We start from the raw sequence: 17,313 nt of genomic DNA, 5'->3' as shown, positions 1-17,313 counted from the left end.
GTATTTTGTATTTATTTATCGTCACCGTTCTTGAGAATCAGATGCTGATTCTTGATGTCTGTGTGTGTTTAAACACTGAAGCTTCAGTGCGTAATGTATTATTCTTAAACAAAATAAAGCCATATTATTGTTGGATCTCAAGCTGTAAAATCACAGGACTACAATGATTAATACTAAAGCGACACATTAAGCACACAGTCAGAGATTTAGACTCTAAATGACATCAGGCCATCACATGATGATTATATCATCATCAAATTATATTGTGACCAGATCATATTTTCTCTGACCATAACAAATGTACTTTACAAACACAAAGTTGGAGCAGCCAGATAAAAATTAATAATAAAAGTTAAAGAGTCAAGAGCCCAACTAAAGCAAACGCTGACCTCTTTCATGGTGACTTGAAATGAAACATTCATAAAATATTAATTAACACCTTTTTTCTCCCTTTTCTTCAATAATTCTGCTTATTATCATCAGGTGTCTCCACTAATTGTCAATAATCACTCAATCATCAATCAATTATCTCATTAACTTTAACACTGCTTCAGTGTTACTTTTTAACACCCGGCAAGATGGACTCATATGGAATGTTTAAAAATGTTTCAAATTAAATGTTGTAAAATGAGAAAATGAAAAGGATTTAATAAATTCTGATTTTAATTCCGCGTGTGTGTGTGTCAGGGGCGTTTCCTCCGAGTAGGCAAGGGAGGCAGAGCCTCCTCAAAAAAAATAGGATGAGAAAATAATCCATATTACATATAAAACAACACAAATATTACAAATTATGACATTAAAAAGAGCGCAAGTCACGCGTATTTCTTAAGGAACACTGCCCAACAGCGACACCCGCAGGTAAAGTTACACAGAGGAGTCATGCTTTACAGTCTATGGAGTCATGCCTCCCTTTCGTCTCATAGGAAACCATTTAAAATCATCAGACCCCCGGCGTGCGGTGGGTTTTGTGGGGGGTAATTGAGAATGAATAGGGAAAAGTCACGTGAGAGGAGGCAATGTCTCCATCGCGCTATGATTGGATGTAATTGGTTGTGATTGGATATGATTGGTTTGTGCGATAAATCCCGCATTGTTGACGTGCACGTTCCGCGCGTAGGTTTGACTGAACAAATGATGGCGTCAATGGGAAGACTAATTGAAAAGTAAGTAAACAGATCACCCAGTTAGATATATATCTACTTTATGTTACGTCAAAATCAAACTTGAAATGGACTGAAAGCATGATTACTGCAGGGGTTTTTAGTGCAATCAGCTTGGTGAAATTAAAAATGCAATTCGTGTCTGTGACAGACGGTGTTAATGGAGCATGACTGATGATCCAAAATATTCTAGGTTGACAATTAAAAAGAAAAACCGCAATAAACAAATAAAATATATTGTTTAAATTATTATTGCCTTTAGTTATTATTTTGGAATGAATGTAGAAATGCTTAAAACACTTGAAGCTTGATGAGATTGACTTGGTTTTGATAAATAGAACATTAGATTGTTAATATAAAATTACAAAATAGAATTGTATTTTATTTCTTTTTTTCTTTTTTGATGTACTGTAAAGTAATGTTCATTTAACAAGGAAGATGTGTCAACTTTAAGAGTAATGCACATGAATTTACATTGATTCATAAAAAAAAAAAAAATGTGCCTCCTCATTTCAGCACTTCAACACCACTGCACGCCACTGATGTGTGTGTAAAATATATAAATCTCATTATAGTCAACGACTGTACGCTGTCAAAGCCAATTTTGTCCCCTTTTTGAAGGGTCAATTTTTGTACTGTTAAATAAAGATACAAAATTGTCACCAAAGGTACAAAACTGGTCTCTTAAAGCTGCAGTAGGTAACTTTTGTAAAAATGTATTTTTTACATATTTGTTAAACCTGTCATTATGTCCTGACAGTAGAATATGAGATAGATAATCTGTGAAAAAATCAAGCTCCTCTGGCTCCTCCCAGTGGTCCTATTGCCATTTGCAGAAATACACCGCTCCTGATAAGAAACAACCAATTAGAGCCAAGAGCGCGCTGATTACACTCCTCTCATGCGTTCAAATTCAAGATTACCGGTGTGCCGGACAAACAATCCAAACTGCCAATTCCTCGAGTGGCACCTGCTCATAAAATAAAGACGGGTAAACAGAAAAAGACAGAAAAGAAAGAATTAGATAGAGCCCAAAATAAAACGAGGGTAAATATCGGAGCGGCTTTTCCGAGGTGGAGGGAGCTACGTGTCCTGAAAGGATTAAAAACTGATGCAGAGTTAGCCACATTTCTGCTTGACAAGTAAGTATCCCTGCTTGATTTGTTTCATTTTTTAAGAACTGCCCGTCCCCTGCCTGATGCTCTGCGCATACCACGGTTTCCTCTTCTCCCTGCCCGTTGACTCCTCGAAGTCGCTGTGGGTGTGAATTCCTCGTCGGAGCCCATTGACTCGGTGTCAAATCTCTAGCCGCATAACATACAGATAAAATGTCACGCACAATAATGTACCAGCAAACCTTATTTAGCATTACATATCGATAGAATAATTACTTGCATACTGTAACGTTAGTTACCGTTATATTATCATACTAGCTATTTATTACTTATAGAAATAGTGTAATGTCATATAGTTACATTACATGTATTGCAAAATACGTAATGTTTTGAGGACCAAGTTTGTAGTCAAAGTATGGGCAGGCCATAGTCAATGTAAATCATATTGTTGATGTTTCGTCCGTACCATATTTCAGTAAGAAACATCATTTATGTTATATTAAGCCATACAAGTCTTGACACCAGGGGTTCCCTTTCAGGTATCTCTACTATATCATGGATTTGATTATTCTGATGATATTCACTCAACAGGTGGAGATCAACAAGGACTTCAATGTGACGGCTAGAGGAACTGGATCAGCCACTCTCTCTGTGAGTGTTCATGAGCGTTTATACGGTCAACAGCGAGATTAAAACAAGCGTATAAACATCTGATCTGCTGTTTTCAGGTTTTGACGCTGTACTACGCCAGACCTGTTGAGAAGAAGACTGACTGTAGATTATTTGATCTGACTGTTAAAATGGAACAAGACCCTGAAAGTAAGACTGCCTTCCTGTAGCACTTTCTGTACACTGTAAAATCGAATAAGTAAACCTTACTTAAAAAAAGCATGCAGACAGATTGCCTTGAATAAACCAAGTAAGGTGAAATAGGAATAGTATGTAGAACTAACAATTGCCTGTCTAGTATTGTACACTTACAAGAGAGTTCCAGTAACTTAAAACAAATTTGTATCGTATACTTAATCAGAGATGATTAAGATTAGATGTAGCCTACTTAGTATAGACTACTCAGAATTACTATTTTAAACAACTAAATCATTTCAAGTAAAATACACTTTGTGAGTATTCCTAACTCATTTATGCAGGTTGTGCTAAGCTGATGTTTTCTGTAGGGCTGTGTTGAAAAAATCGATTCACCAATTCTGAATCGATTTTCATATTAATTTCTAAAGATCGATCCGTAACTCAGAGGATCGATTTAATAATAGGCCTACATTTTCCCCGTGAATTTTAATTTGCGCGTCATTGAATTCACACATGCGCGCGAGGTGGAAGGACATTTTGCACCGCAGCACTGTATGAATGATAATCTGCTTTCATTTAATTTTTCCTTTGTTATTCAAAATATTCTCAAATTTGTTGACTATAGCATGAAATATCTAATATTCCGATTGCCAAATATGTGCAAGTGGATGTGTTTTGCTGTTTAAACACCTTTATAACGATCATGTTAGTTGAGCCATATGCGCAATGGGCGCCGCCATGTTAATTTGCGCCGCACAGAGAATCGGATCTGTTGGATTTACAACCCGTGAATTTATCCACTTCTCCCGAAATACATGAAAGTGAGTCGGTGAACTGGGGAAGAACAGAGTAAGCTTTAAAGTTACTTTCACAATGTGTGTCTGATATGAATAAAACGTGTCTTCTAATTATAATGGAAAGGGTTGTTATTTCCGCTTCTATAGACATCATTGTGTATTTTACAAACTCTAAATATATTGTTTTGTTAGTATTCGTGTGTATTTAAATGTCTGAAATCTACAATAAACATTATTTGGTTGAAAACACTGCATATATGTAATATATGAAAACCGCTGCGCACGTCCGTCTCTGGTTTAGCGCCAGCCAAAGCACGCACGCACATTTGAATTTGGCTGTTGATCACGCGATGCACTGAACGTTCTAATGATCACACCGGTGTGATCGTACTCTAGCCAGTAACCAAATGTGTTCTAAATGTTGATCATTAAAATAAAAAATAAAGGTGCATTTACATCTTAATGTCAATTCTTAATGTCATTTTTAATAATACATCAGGTTCGCGTCTAAATAATTGGTCTACTGCTGCTGATATACCTCTGCGTCCTCTGTCGTCTACACCAGCGCAAGTTTGTGAAAGCAGTTGTATCAACACTCTGAAAGGGGGATTGTTCTTTACAACCATCAATACTCCATTAATTTGCAGTTGAATGTCTATAATAATAGTATCAATATGTTGCATAACTACAGTCCTGTAATTCAGGTAACAGCTGGAAAAAAATGCTTTCTTCAAAAACACTTATCTAAATCTCGAAGATCAGATCGGATCAGATCGGATCGGATCGAATCGAATAATGATAATCGATTCAAGATCTTGAGAATCGGAATCGAATCGATTCTTGAAATTTGAATCGAAACCCAGCCCTAGTTTTCTGCAACTTTTCTGCAACTTGGAATTACCGAGTTTACTTTACTTCAAAGGCAATCCAGTTTACTTGTTAAAACCATGCAAACCGATTGCCTTAAAAAAACCAAGTAAGCGTTACTCAAATGAGTAATATTTGTTTTTTTTAAGCCAATCGGTTTGTATGGTTTTAACAAGTAAACTGGATTGCTTTTCACTCTCAGAAAACAAAGTACATAATTATACCTTTAGGGGTACAAAGGTACAAATTTGTACCCTTGTGATTTGTACCTTAAGAGACCAATTTTGTACCTTTGGTGACAATTTTGTACCTTTATTTAACAGTACAAAAATTGACCCTTCAAAAAGGGGACAAAATTGGATTTGACAGCGTACAATCGTTGACTAATGAGATAGATATATTTTACACACACACACACACACGCTGAATTAAAATCAGAATTTATTAAATCCTTTTCATTTTCACATTTTACAACATTTCATTTTTAACACATTTTTAAACATTCCATATGACTCCATCTTGTCGGGTGTTAAAAAGTAACACTGAAGCAGTGTTAAAGTTAATGAGATAATTGATTGATGATTGAGTGATGATTGACAATTAGTGGAGACACCTGATGATAACAAGCAGAATCATTGAAGAAACAACAAGAGAAAAAGAGAGAGACACAACAACTACAACTGACTTCCAGCCATTAAACATTATTACACTTATTATTAACCAGTTTTATTTGATTTCTGTCATACATCAACAAAAGTTCTTACTGAGAATTAACAGATGTTTAGATGTTAATGTTTTAATGAAAGTTTAGTTTGAAGTCACCATGATGGTGAAAAGCATTTCCTTTAGTTGGGCTCTTGACTCTATTTATTAACATTAATTTATCTCTGGCTGCTCCAACTTTGTGTTTGTAGAGCACATTTGTTATGGCCAGAGAAACTATGATCTGAGCTTTGTTTCCCAAAAGTGCTGTGAGCCAAAATTGGTCAATTTAGGTTTACAATGCTTTGGGAAGCACAGTCATAATGGTTGTGTTTTCTCATTGTGAAATGGCCAGATTCACTGGTGACATCCAGTATTAACTGGTGATATAGAGATTATTTCTTTATAGTAAATCACTGTTACTGCTTGAGATCCAGCAGAGCTTTTATAATATGAAGTTTTTTTGAAACACACACAGACATCAAGAATCAGCACATGACCCTCAACAATGGTGACAATCAAAGTGCTTCATGTTGCAGTGCATGATGGGAGCCACCAATCAAAACTCATCCATGGCTCCCATCATGCATTGCTGCATGAATAAATTATGCAGCTGAATTGTCCTGTAATTTTCGTAGATTGTTCATGTTTGCTTTTATTTTTCTGCTGTTTTGTTGTGACAGTAGCTTGTTTTGTGATGTTCAGAGTTGATCTGTTTGTCAGTATTTTGTATTTATTTATCGTCACCGTTCTTGAGAATCATATGCTGATTCTTGATGTCTGTGTGTGTTTAAACACTGAAGCTTCAGTGCATAATGTATTCATCTTTAAAAAAAAATTCATACTTTTAGACTCGAAACTAAATCAGGCCATCACATGATGATTATATCATCATCAAATAAATGTGCTTTACGAACACAAAGTTGGAGCAGCCAGAGAATAATTAATAATAAAAGGTAAAGAGTCAAGAGCCCAACTAAAGCAAACGCTGACCTCTTTCATGGTGACTTGAAATGAAACATTCCATAAAACATTAATTAACACCTTTTTTCTCTCTTTCCTTCAGTGATTCTGCTTATTATCATCAGGTGTCTCCACTAATTGTCAATAATCACTCAATCATCAATCAATTATCTCATTAACTTTAACACTGCTTCAGTGTTACTTTTTAACACCCGGCAAGATGGACTCATATGGAATGTTTAAAAATGTGTTTAAAATGAAATGTTGTAAAATGAGAAAATGAAAAGGATTTAATAAATTCTGATTTTAATTCAGCGTGTGTGTGTCATTATAGTCAACGATTGTACGCTGTCAAAGGCAATTTTGTACCCTTTTTGAAGGGTCAATTTTTGTACTGTTAAATAAAGGTACAAAATTGTCACCAAAGGTACAAAACTGGTCTCTTAAGGTTCAAATCACAAGGGTACAAATTTGTTTTAAGTTACTGGAACTCTCTTGTAAGTGTACAATACTAGACAGGCACTTGTTAGTTCTACATACTATTCCTATTTCACCTTACTTGGTTTTTTCAAGGCAATCAGTCTGCATGATTTTTTTAAGTAAGGTTTACTTATTGGATTTTACAGTGTAACAGGGGTGTTCAAACTTTTTTAAAATGGGGCCAGATTCGATGTTGTGGACACATCTAGGGGCTGGTTCCTTTTCTATTTTAAATATATATATATATATATATATATATATATATATATATATATATATATATATATAAACATTACATTTTTTTTTTTCGAAAACATGACAGATTTGACAAAAGCTTGAGCTGAGAGTAGAGTAACTTGAGATACAGATGTAAATTTAATACACAAACAAAATCTGTAAAACTTTTAACAATCTCGTTTTCAAAGGGTGAAATTTAAATATTAAAGTAAGAACTCTATTCTTATTTAAACTAAAAAGTACTCTAAAGTAGATCACCGCAGGTAAAACCACACATCCCAGAGAGCAACACTGTGTCGGCCCAAATCCGGCCCACATCTGGCACACGCGGAATGATGATCTGGGCCACATGTGGCAGGAATGATGGCACTTGGGCGGACCGCTCCTGTTTGCCAGATCTAGACCACAAGCAGGCCACAAAAATGCCAAATGTCAGCCAAGAGCAAAGAACTGGACCTTATCTGATCCACAAAATATTTATATATTATTTATAGAGTCATTTCAAAATTAATAATCCTGTTATCAAGCAGAATCATTGAAGGAAAGAAGGAAACAGAAAAAAAGAGATGAGCAGAAACACAAGAACTACAACTGACTTCAGTCACAGCCTTAGATGAAATCAACTAAAGATAAAAGACATTAAATCTCTGAAGATCTGATTCAACAACTCCACAAACAGCATTACCAGCTTCACTTATTACTAACCAGAATGACTTTATTTCTGTCACACGTCTACAGAAGCTCTTATTGAGAATTAACAGGTTTAACTCGTTTGTTACATTTGAGGTTACCATGATGGTGATTGATATTTCCATTAGTTGACCTCTTAACTTTACACATATATAACTGTCTTTTCTGACTGCTGTGATGGTGTGTTTACCAAACACATTAGCAGCAGCAATAAAAATTGAAATGAGTTCAGGTGTTGGCTGTTAGCCGTTGATGATTTTACTAATCAATGATGTTGTTTAGATGAAAAAAAATGTTTTGCGCCATTAATACACTAACATTACAAACCTTGTTTTTCTGTGACATGAGCTTGAGCTGTATTGCAGAAATTATTTTTTTTAAAAGGTACTTTGAGATGACACACTAAGACATCAAGAATCAGCACATGAATTTCAACTATGTTGACAATCAAAAGCATCATGTAGCCGCAATGCATGCTGGGTACTATAGTACAAAACTCCCAGAATGCATCAGAGCATTATGCAGCTGATCTGATTGTCTAAATATTTTGTTTATTGTCACCATCATTGAGATTCATATGCTGATTACTGATATCTGTGTTTGTCAACATAGTTTTCCTTCTTGTGTTTTTATTTATTTTCATCTTCTAACTGTTTTCTGCAAAACATCTGGATCTCTTTTTGCAGTAACATTTATATTCAATTATTATGACTTCAGTGAAGCAGGCTATTTGATAGCTAATTGTTGGACACAGTGTTGTTCACAGGCTATATGATGATTACAAAATCATCAATAGTTAACAATGATCACATGATCATGCTTCAGTTGTCTTTGCTACTGCTAATGTGTTTGACAGAAACACTACCACAGCAGTCAGAGAAAACAAATATATATGTTAAAAGTTAAGAGGCCAACTAATGGAAACATCAATCACCATCATGGTAACCTGAAATGAAACAAACATGAGAGTTAAACTTCTGTTAATTCTCAGCAGGAACTTCTGTAGACGTGTGACAGAAATAAAGTCAGTCAGGTTAGTAATAAGTGAAGCTGGTAATGCTGTTTGTGGAGTTGTTTAATGAGATCTTCAGAGATTTCATGTCTTTTATCTTTAGTTGATTTCATCTAAGGCTGTGACTGAAGTCAGTTGTAGTTCTTGTGTTTCTGCTCATCTCTTTTTTTCTGTTTCCTTCTTTCCTTCAGTGATTCTGCTTGATAACAGGATTGTTAATGTTGAGATGACGCTATAAATAATATATAAATATTTTGTGGATCAGATAAGGTCCAGTTCTTTGCTCTTGGCTGACATTTGGCATTTCTATGGCCTGCTTGTGGTCCAGATCTGGCAAACAGGAGCAGTCCGCCCAAGTGCCATCATTCCTGCCACATGTGGGCCAGACCATCATTCCGCATGCGCCAGATGTGGGCCGACACAAAGTTGCTATCTGGGATGGCACCTCACTACATGGTAAAAAGTAAAAATATTGTTTCTAGAATGGCTTTATGGTATTTAATCTATTAACATATTTAATGTAAATACGAATACACAAAACTGCAAGTTTATGAAGTTTGAGTTTGATAATGCTATGTGTGGCTAAAGCTACACTGATGGAGAGATTTATAAAGAATGCAGATGTGTTTCTGAATTTATACACACTACAAGCGTTTTCGGGTTAAAAATGAAAATAACGACATGGCTCTGATCTCCGTGAATACAGTAAGAAACGATGGTAACTTTAACCACATTTAACAGTACATTAGCAACATGCTAACGAAACATTTAGAAAGACAATTTACAAATATCACTAAATATATCATGATATAATGTACCATGAACAGTTATTGTCAATGCATCTGCCATTTATTAATCTATTGTCATTGCCTGCATGCTTCACAATACCTGCAGAACTTCTGATGATTCTGCTGTGCAGCTCCAGACGTTAATACTTGCTTGTCTAATGCTTAGAACATGGGCTGATATGCAAAAGTTGGGGGCGTACATATAAAGGCAGGAAAGCAGACTGCGGGGTTTGGCTCATGTCAGCAGCATCTGTGTCCAAAGTTGCTCTGACACACCAAACCGACACTCGACAGCCGACGGCCAAGTAGCACGTTCATTCTGCACCTGCGTAAGATGAAATGCCTTTCCGAACCAGCAGGTGGCAGTATCAGAACAGCCAATCAGAATGAATCAGATTGTCCCGACGGACCGACGAGTTCCGACACGCCAGAAAAAAGCCGGTGGAAAGTCCAGGGGTCAGAAAGTAAAAGTCCTGCCATATTTTTTATTCCACCCAGTGTTTTATTCCAGCAGTGTCAGAGTTAATGAGATAATTAAGTGATTAATTTAGTGATGATTGAGCATTATTGAAGACACCTGATGATAACAAGCAGAATCACCAAAGGAGAAAATCACAATTTTTAAGCCACCATCATGGAAATGACTGTTTGCTTTAGTTGAGCTCTTGACCCTTGACTTTTTATTATTAGATTTTGTTAAGGCTGTTAACTAAGTTACAAAGAGAAAAGATGATCAGGTGTTGGTTATGTTTATACATAATCATTGTTTGATCTGAATCACTGAACTCATTTAGAGCCCAATCTCTGAGTTAGATTTACATTATTGATTACAGCAGAACTGTGATTCTACAGCACAAGATCAGCTTCTTCAATAAAATCCAAAGAATTTATCAAAAGTTGATCTGAAAAAAAGAAACACAGACATCAAGAATCAGCCTGTGAATCTCAACAGTTGTGGCCATCAAAAAGCATGTTGCAGTGCATTCTGGGACCAATCAATCAAAATTCATCCATGGCTCCCATCATGCACTGCTGCATAAAATAATTATTAGCTTAATTGTCTTAGTAATTTCCTTTATTCTCACTATTTTTATTTTAACTTTTGTTTCTGTTTTTATGTGATTTTTAAGTACATGTTCAGAGTTGAGAAAGTAAATTTAACTCAGAGATTGAGCTCTAAATGAGTTCAGTGATTCAGGACAAATAACGACTATGTAAAAACATAACCAACACCACCTTTTTATCTTTACTATTTGTTTGTCTGGTTGTTATGACTCAGTTACAACACCCCAAAGAAAATCTAATATTAAAAAGTCAAGGGTCAAGAGCCCAACTAAAGCAAACACTCATCTCCACGATGGTGGCTTAAAATTGTGATTTTCTCCTTTGGTGATTCTGCTTGTTATCATCAGGTGTCTTCAGTAATGGTCAATCATCACTCAATTAATCACTTATTTATCTAATTAACTTTAACACTGCTTCAGTGGGTGGAATAAGAAATATGGCATAACTTTTACTTTCTGAGCCCTGGACTTTACACCTCTGTCCTTAACTTATTTGACCCGTGGGCCGTAGTTTGGACACCCCTGTTCTATACATTAAGGCTTTTCACACTGCATTTAACCCTGGGTTATCGTCACTCTAAAACGTGTTTTTAACCCCAGGCAGAGGCTCGTTTGACACTTGTCGTTTGTAACTAGAACTACAATGACATTAGACACAGGTTATGAAACCTCTCTGCTTTTGCAGTGTTAACTGCACATTGCAGAGCCAAATTTGAGCAGCGTGAAACAGTGTGGAATACCCAGGATTTATTGTTAACCCCAGGTAAATTATGAGCAGTGTGAAACATCAAACAAGACAACCCAGGACTCTGTTTACTCAGGGTTTAGAATGGCACAGGGTTAACTTGTAAAAGTGTCTAAAGCCCTATTACTTTTTAATTTTAATTACTATAATTTTATTTTTATATTCCCTTTAGAAGGGGAAGACCTGACCTGCACTAAAACCACCAAATGCTTTTGTTTCCCTTTAGCAAAACCAGGAGCCATTGCAAGTTACACCTTCACTATGGATTTCTTGTATGTGAATATACTAATTTATTTTTATGTATATTTTAATTTTTTTGTAATTAATCAGCATGTGCTCATTTAGGCTGTTTTCACACTTGTTTTGTTTACTTGAGTTCGATCCCGCCCCACTTTCCCATATTTGCTGTATGTTTACAGTAAGTACCTTGGTATTAAATTAACACCACTCAGTGTTTACATGTGAACCACCAGCAGGGTGTTAAAGAAACACTGAAGCAGTGCTAGAGTTAATTGGATACTTAAATAATTAACTGAGTGATGATTGTTCGATTATGATAATGAGCAGATTCACTGAAGGAAACACAAAAACTACAACTGACTTCCAGCAACAGCCTTAGATTAAAGGGGCCATATGTAGGAATGACACCCAGTGGTTGAAATAGGAACTGCAGTCCAAATTCAAAATATTGTTTGCCCCGCCCCCTTCTTCAAAGACACGGGTTGCCAGCTTGAGGACACATGACAAGAGGGAGCGCAATTGACGATGAAAGCTGAGGAGACTTACACACTGTAAGTTGATGTATCTGTGTTTTAATATACTGTCGTTCATAGAGATATTTAGATGGATGTAGAGGCTTTTTAGGTCGGGTAGAATCTGCGATTCTCTGACCCGAGTTTGTTTGCTGGTTTCCATGGCTGCAATACGCAGTGTTTTCCGCCATCTGGCAACCTGTGATGTCTAAACACTCTTGGATAAACTGGCAGCACATGGTTTTGCACAGATCAAAACAAAGACAGACATTCTGACACGGAACACACATTTCAAAGTAGAATATCTGGCTGTAGCCTTGTTTTTCTGAGAAACAAGTAGGTGAACTTAACATGTTTCCTAAATATCTGCAAACATATTGGGGTATTTTTATGCTTTCTTAAAGTTAAAATCTTACATATAGCCCCTTTAAATAAACTGAAAATACATTAAATCTCTCTTATTACAGACTGGACTGACTTTATTTCTGTCATTCATCTATATTTCTTTTTGAGAATTAACAGATTTAGATGATGTTTTATTGAAAATATTTGATCACCATTGTGGTGATCAGTGTTTTCTTTAGTTGGGCAGTTTGACACTTTTTTTTAAATGTGAGTTTGTGTTTTTTGTAACAGTGTTTACAGAAACACATAATTTGTTACAAAGGAAACCATAAAAAAGAGCTATATGGTTTACACCATTATAGAAAACTGATTGTGTAGTCCCATCATTGACTGACTGAGTGATTATTCATTAAGTTATTTTCACCAACAGTAACTCAGATCAGACATTTGGAATTTTAATTTTTAAATGCAATGTGGAAAAACTGAATTAGACACCCAAGATTCAGCATGTTTCTCATCAATGGGGACATGCTTCATGCTGCAATGCATGCTGGAAGTTTCAGACTATGGCAGTATGCATTAAATTTATTGTTAACTAACAAAATCACTGGTAAAAAAAAACAAAACAAAAAAAAAAACACCTTAGTATTGATATTTTTATTTGAGATATCAAGATATCAAGAATCAGCATATGAATCTCAATAATGGTGGCATGTTTCATGCTGCAATGCATGCTGGGAGCCAATATAGAATAAAACTAATGACTCCCAGCATGCATTGTGGCATGAAACATGTCATCATTGATGAGAAACGTATGCTGATTCTTGATGTCTGTGGGTGTGTCTAAACTTTTTTTTCACACGATGCTTAAAAATTCAAATTGTCTGATCTGTGGCCTGAAGGTTCTGTTGGTAAAAATAACTTAACGATGAACAGCAGGTTTTGGTCAGTGAAGGAACAAGACTATCAGTTTTCTTTTTGATGGTATACACCATATCACCTGAATGCTTTTGTTTATGGTCTGCTTTGTAACAAATTATGTGTTTTTATGAACACTGTTACAAAGACCACAAACTTAACATAAAAAGCAAGAGTCAAACTGCTCAACTAAATGAAACATCAATCAAACATTTTCCATAAATATCAACATCTAAACCTGTTAATTCTCAAAAAGAACAGTAGACAAATGACAGAAATAAAGTCAGTCTAGTTTATAATAAGAGATATTTAATGTCTTTTCATTTGAATTCATCTAAGGTTGTGGCTGAAGTCAGTTGTAGTTCTTGTGTTTTTCTTCCCTTCAGTAATTCTGCTCATTATCATCAGGTGTCTTCAATAATCAAGCAATCATCACTTAATTAACAACTTAAGTATCTAATTGACTCTAACAATGCTTTGTTGTTATTTTTAACACACTGCTGGTGGTTCCCATATGAACACAACGCCAGGAAATGTATTGTGTTTGTTTCATGAATGTGAGTAGCCTACTAGTGACAGCAGGTTACCAACATGACTAGATAATGACTTCAGTTTCACTGCATTTCTGATGATGTAGGACATTTGGGTTCTGTTGAAAGCAGCCATAAATACAGCCTGAGTAGACGTACAAAACCTGTTAATAAAATCTGGTCCTTATCTCCATCTTTACAGCTACAAAAGCAATGAAACCGATGCCACTATGACTATTCTGGACATTGGCATACCGACAGGATTTGATGTTGATGAAAATGATCTTAAAAAGGTATTTTGATGATGAACTGATGCAGCAATGTCTACATTAGTGGATAGAAGAGGAATCTAACACACATCTGCAGAAAAACCATAAAACATTTATTAAGATTTTTTTCTCTTATCCCCAGTTGTCTTCAGGGAAGGAGAGATATATTCAGAAATCTGAGATGGACAAAGTGCTGTCAGAGCGAGGATCCCTCATCCTCTACTTAGATAAGGTATTTCAACAGACTGAGTTGCTTGATGATGTCAAAAAGAGATTTGTTTTCTTTTGATCAGGAAACCATGTGTTTTGCTTATCACAGTATATAGAGTGCAACCATCGAGTTCCGGAAGTAAAAACTCCATTAATTTACTCCATAGAAAAATCCACCAATCAGAGAGTCAAAACAACCAAAGTGCACCAAAAGATCTTGATAGCTCTACTAACTCCCTTCAGATGGCATTCTCAAATCGTTCTCCCTCTCTACTCTCTCAAAATACTTAAATATTTGAATTTACCAACCAGCACACCCTTGTTTAGCACATGGTTTAGCCCAGATGAAATGAACACTACAGGCTGTTAAATGTAACACTGAATTGGTCTTGGAGTTAATGAGATAATTAGATGATAATGAGCAGAATCACTGAAGGACAGAGAAACAACAAGAACTACAACTTCAGCCACAGCCTTCGATGAAATCAGCTGAAGATAAAAGACATTAAATCTCTGAAGATCTGATCAAACATCTCCACAAACAGCATTACCAGCTTCACTTATTACTAACCAGATTGACTTTATTTCTGACATACACACAGTAAAATCCCCAGTGTTAAATTAACACCCAAAGTGTACATATGAGTCCATCTTGCCGGGTGTTAAAAAGTAACACTGAAGAAGTGTTAAAGTTAATGAGATAATTGATTGATGATTGAGTGATGATTGACAATTAGTGGAGACACCTGATGATAATAAGCAGAATCACTGAAGGAAAGAGAGAAAAAAGGTGTTAATTAATGATTTATGAATGTTTCATTTCAAGTCACCATGAAAGAGGTCAGCGTTTGCTTTAGTTGGGCTCTTGACTCTTTACCTTTTATTGTTAATTATTCTCTGGGTGCTCCAGCTTTGTGTTTATAAAGCACATTTGTTATGGTCACAATATAATTTGATGTTGTCATCATGTGATGGCCTGATGTAGTTTAGAGTCTAAATCTCTGACTGTGTGCTTGATGTGTAGCTTTAGTATTAATGATTGTAGTTTACAGCTTGAGATCCAACAGCAATATTAACTTTTTTTTTTAAAGAATACATTATGCACTGAAGCTTCAATGTTTAAACACACACAGACATCAAGAATCAGCATCTGATTCTCAAGAATGGTGACAATAAATAAATACAAAATACTGACAAACAGATCAACTCTGAACATCACAAAACAAGCTACTGTCACAACAAAACAACAGAAAAATAAAAGCAAACATGAACAATCTACAAAAATTACAGGACAATTCAGCTGCATAATTTATTCATGCAGCAATGCATGATGGGAGCCATGGATGAGTTTTGATTGGTGGCTCCCATCATGCACTGCAACATGAAGCACTTTGTTTGATTGTCACCATTGTTGAGGGTCATGTGCTGATTCTTGATGTCTGTGTGAGTTTCAAAAAAAACCTTCAGATTATAAAAGCTCTGCTGGATCTCAAGCAGTAACAGAGATTTGTATGTCAGAAAAAAAAAGTCAATCTGGTTAGTAATGCTGGTAATGCTGTTTGTGGAGTTGTTTGATCAGATCTTCAGAGATTTAATGTCTTTTATCTTCAGTTGATTTCATCGAAGGCTGTGGCTGAAGTTGTAGTTCTTGTTGTTCCTCTGTCCTTCAGTGATTCTGCTCATTATCACCTAATTATCTCATTAACTTAAAGACCAATTCAGTGTTACATTTAACAGCCTGTAGTGTGCACACTGAGTAGTGTTCATTTCATCTGGGCTAAACCATGTGCTAAACAAGGGTGTGCTGGTTGGGAGGCGCCCGACCAGTGGGACTGTGACAGTTAAGGGGTTAAATTAACACCCAAAGTGTACATATGAGTTCATCTTGCTGGGTGTTAAAAAGTAACACTGAAGCAGTGTTAAAGTTAATGAGATAAATGATTGATGATTGAGTGATGATTGACAATTAGTGGAGACACCTGATGTTAATAAGCAGAATCATTGAAGGAAAAAGAAAAAAAAGGGGTTCGTTAATGTTTGTTTTATGAATGTTTAATTTCAAGTCACCATGAAAGAGGTCAGCGTTTGCTTTAGTTGGGCTCTTGACTCTTTACCTTTTATTATTATCTTTTAAGTTGGCTGCTCCAACTTTGTGTTTGTAAAGTACATTTGTTGTGGTCAGAGAAAATATGATCTGGTCACAATATAATTTGATGATGATATAATCATCATGTGATGGCCTGATGTCATTTAGAGTCTAAATCTCTGACTGTGTGCTTGATGTGTAGCTTTTTTTTTTTTTTATATGACTGTGATTCCCAAAGCATTGTAAACCTAATTTGATCAACTTTGGCTCACAGCACTTTTGGGAAACACAGCTCAGATCATGGTTTCTCTGACCATAACAAATGTGCTCTACAAACACAAAGTTGGAGCAGCCAGAGATAAATTAATGTTAATAAATAGAGTCAAGAGCCCAACTAAAGGAAATGCTTTTCACCATCATGGTGACTTCAAACTAAACTTTCATTCCAACATTAACATCTAAACATCTGTTAATTCTCAATAAGAACTTTTGTTGATGTATGACAGAAATCAAATCAAACTGGTTAATAATAAGTGTAATAATGTTTAATGGCTGGAAGTCAGTTGTAGTTGTTGTGTCTCTCTCTTTTTCTCTTGTTGTTTCTTCAATGATTCTGCTTATTAACATCAGGTGTCTCCACTAATTGTCAATCATCACTCAATCATCAATCAATTATCTCATTAACTTTAACACTGCTTCAGTGTTACTTTTTAACACCCAGCAAGATGAACTCATATGTACACTTTGGGTGTTAATTTAACACTGGCGATTTCCAG

At 35.6% G+C, this 17,313-nt stretch overlaps 2 protein-coding genes across 2 annotated transcripts in view; one reads left to right on the top strand and one right to left on the bottom strand.

Moving 5' to 3' along the window:
* Window positions 1-17,313, bottom strand: part of LOC137032414 (B-cell receptor CD22-like) — a 299,667-nt gene that overhangs the window by 203,591 nt on the left and 78,763 nt on the right. The window lies entirely within an intron of this gene.
* The window catches only part of LOC137031522 (complement C3-like), a 185,117-nt gene that overhangs the window by 147,920 nt on the left and 19,884 nt on the right, over window positions 1-17,313 (top strand). Inside the window, exons 31-35 of the mRNA XM_067402529.1 lie at window positions 2,867-2,926; window positions 3,004-3,094; window positions 11,654-11,699; window positions 14,175-14,265; window positions 14,384-14,473. Of these exons, the coding sequence (XP_067258630.1) occupies window positions 2,867-2,926; window positions 3,004-3,094; window positions 11,654-11,699; window positions 14,175-14,265; window positions 14,384-14,473 (378 nt within the window). The remainder of the gene's footprint in view (window positions 1-2,866; window positions 2,927-3,003; window positions 3,095-11,653; window positions 11,700-14,174; window positions 14,266-14,383; window positions 14,474-17,313) is intronic.

The sequence above is a fragment of the Chanodichthys erythropterus genome, chromosome 12 (genome assembly GCF_024489055.1).
Source record: "Chanodichthys erythropterus isolate Z2021 chromosome 12, ASM2448905v1, whole genome shotgun sequence".
NCBI lineage: Eukaryota > Metazoa > Chordata > Actinopteri > Cypriniformes > Xenocyprididae > Chanodichthys > Chanodichthys erythropterus.
Note: the sequence above shows the minus strand (reverse complement) of the source record. Positions and strands in the feature narration are given on the sequence as shown.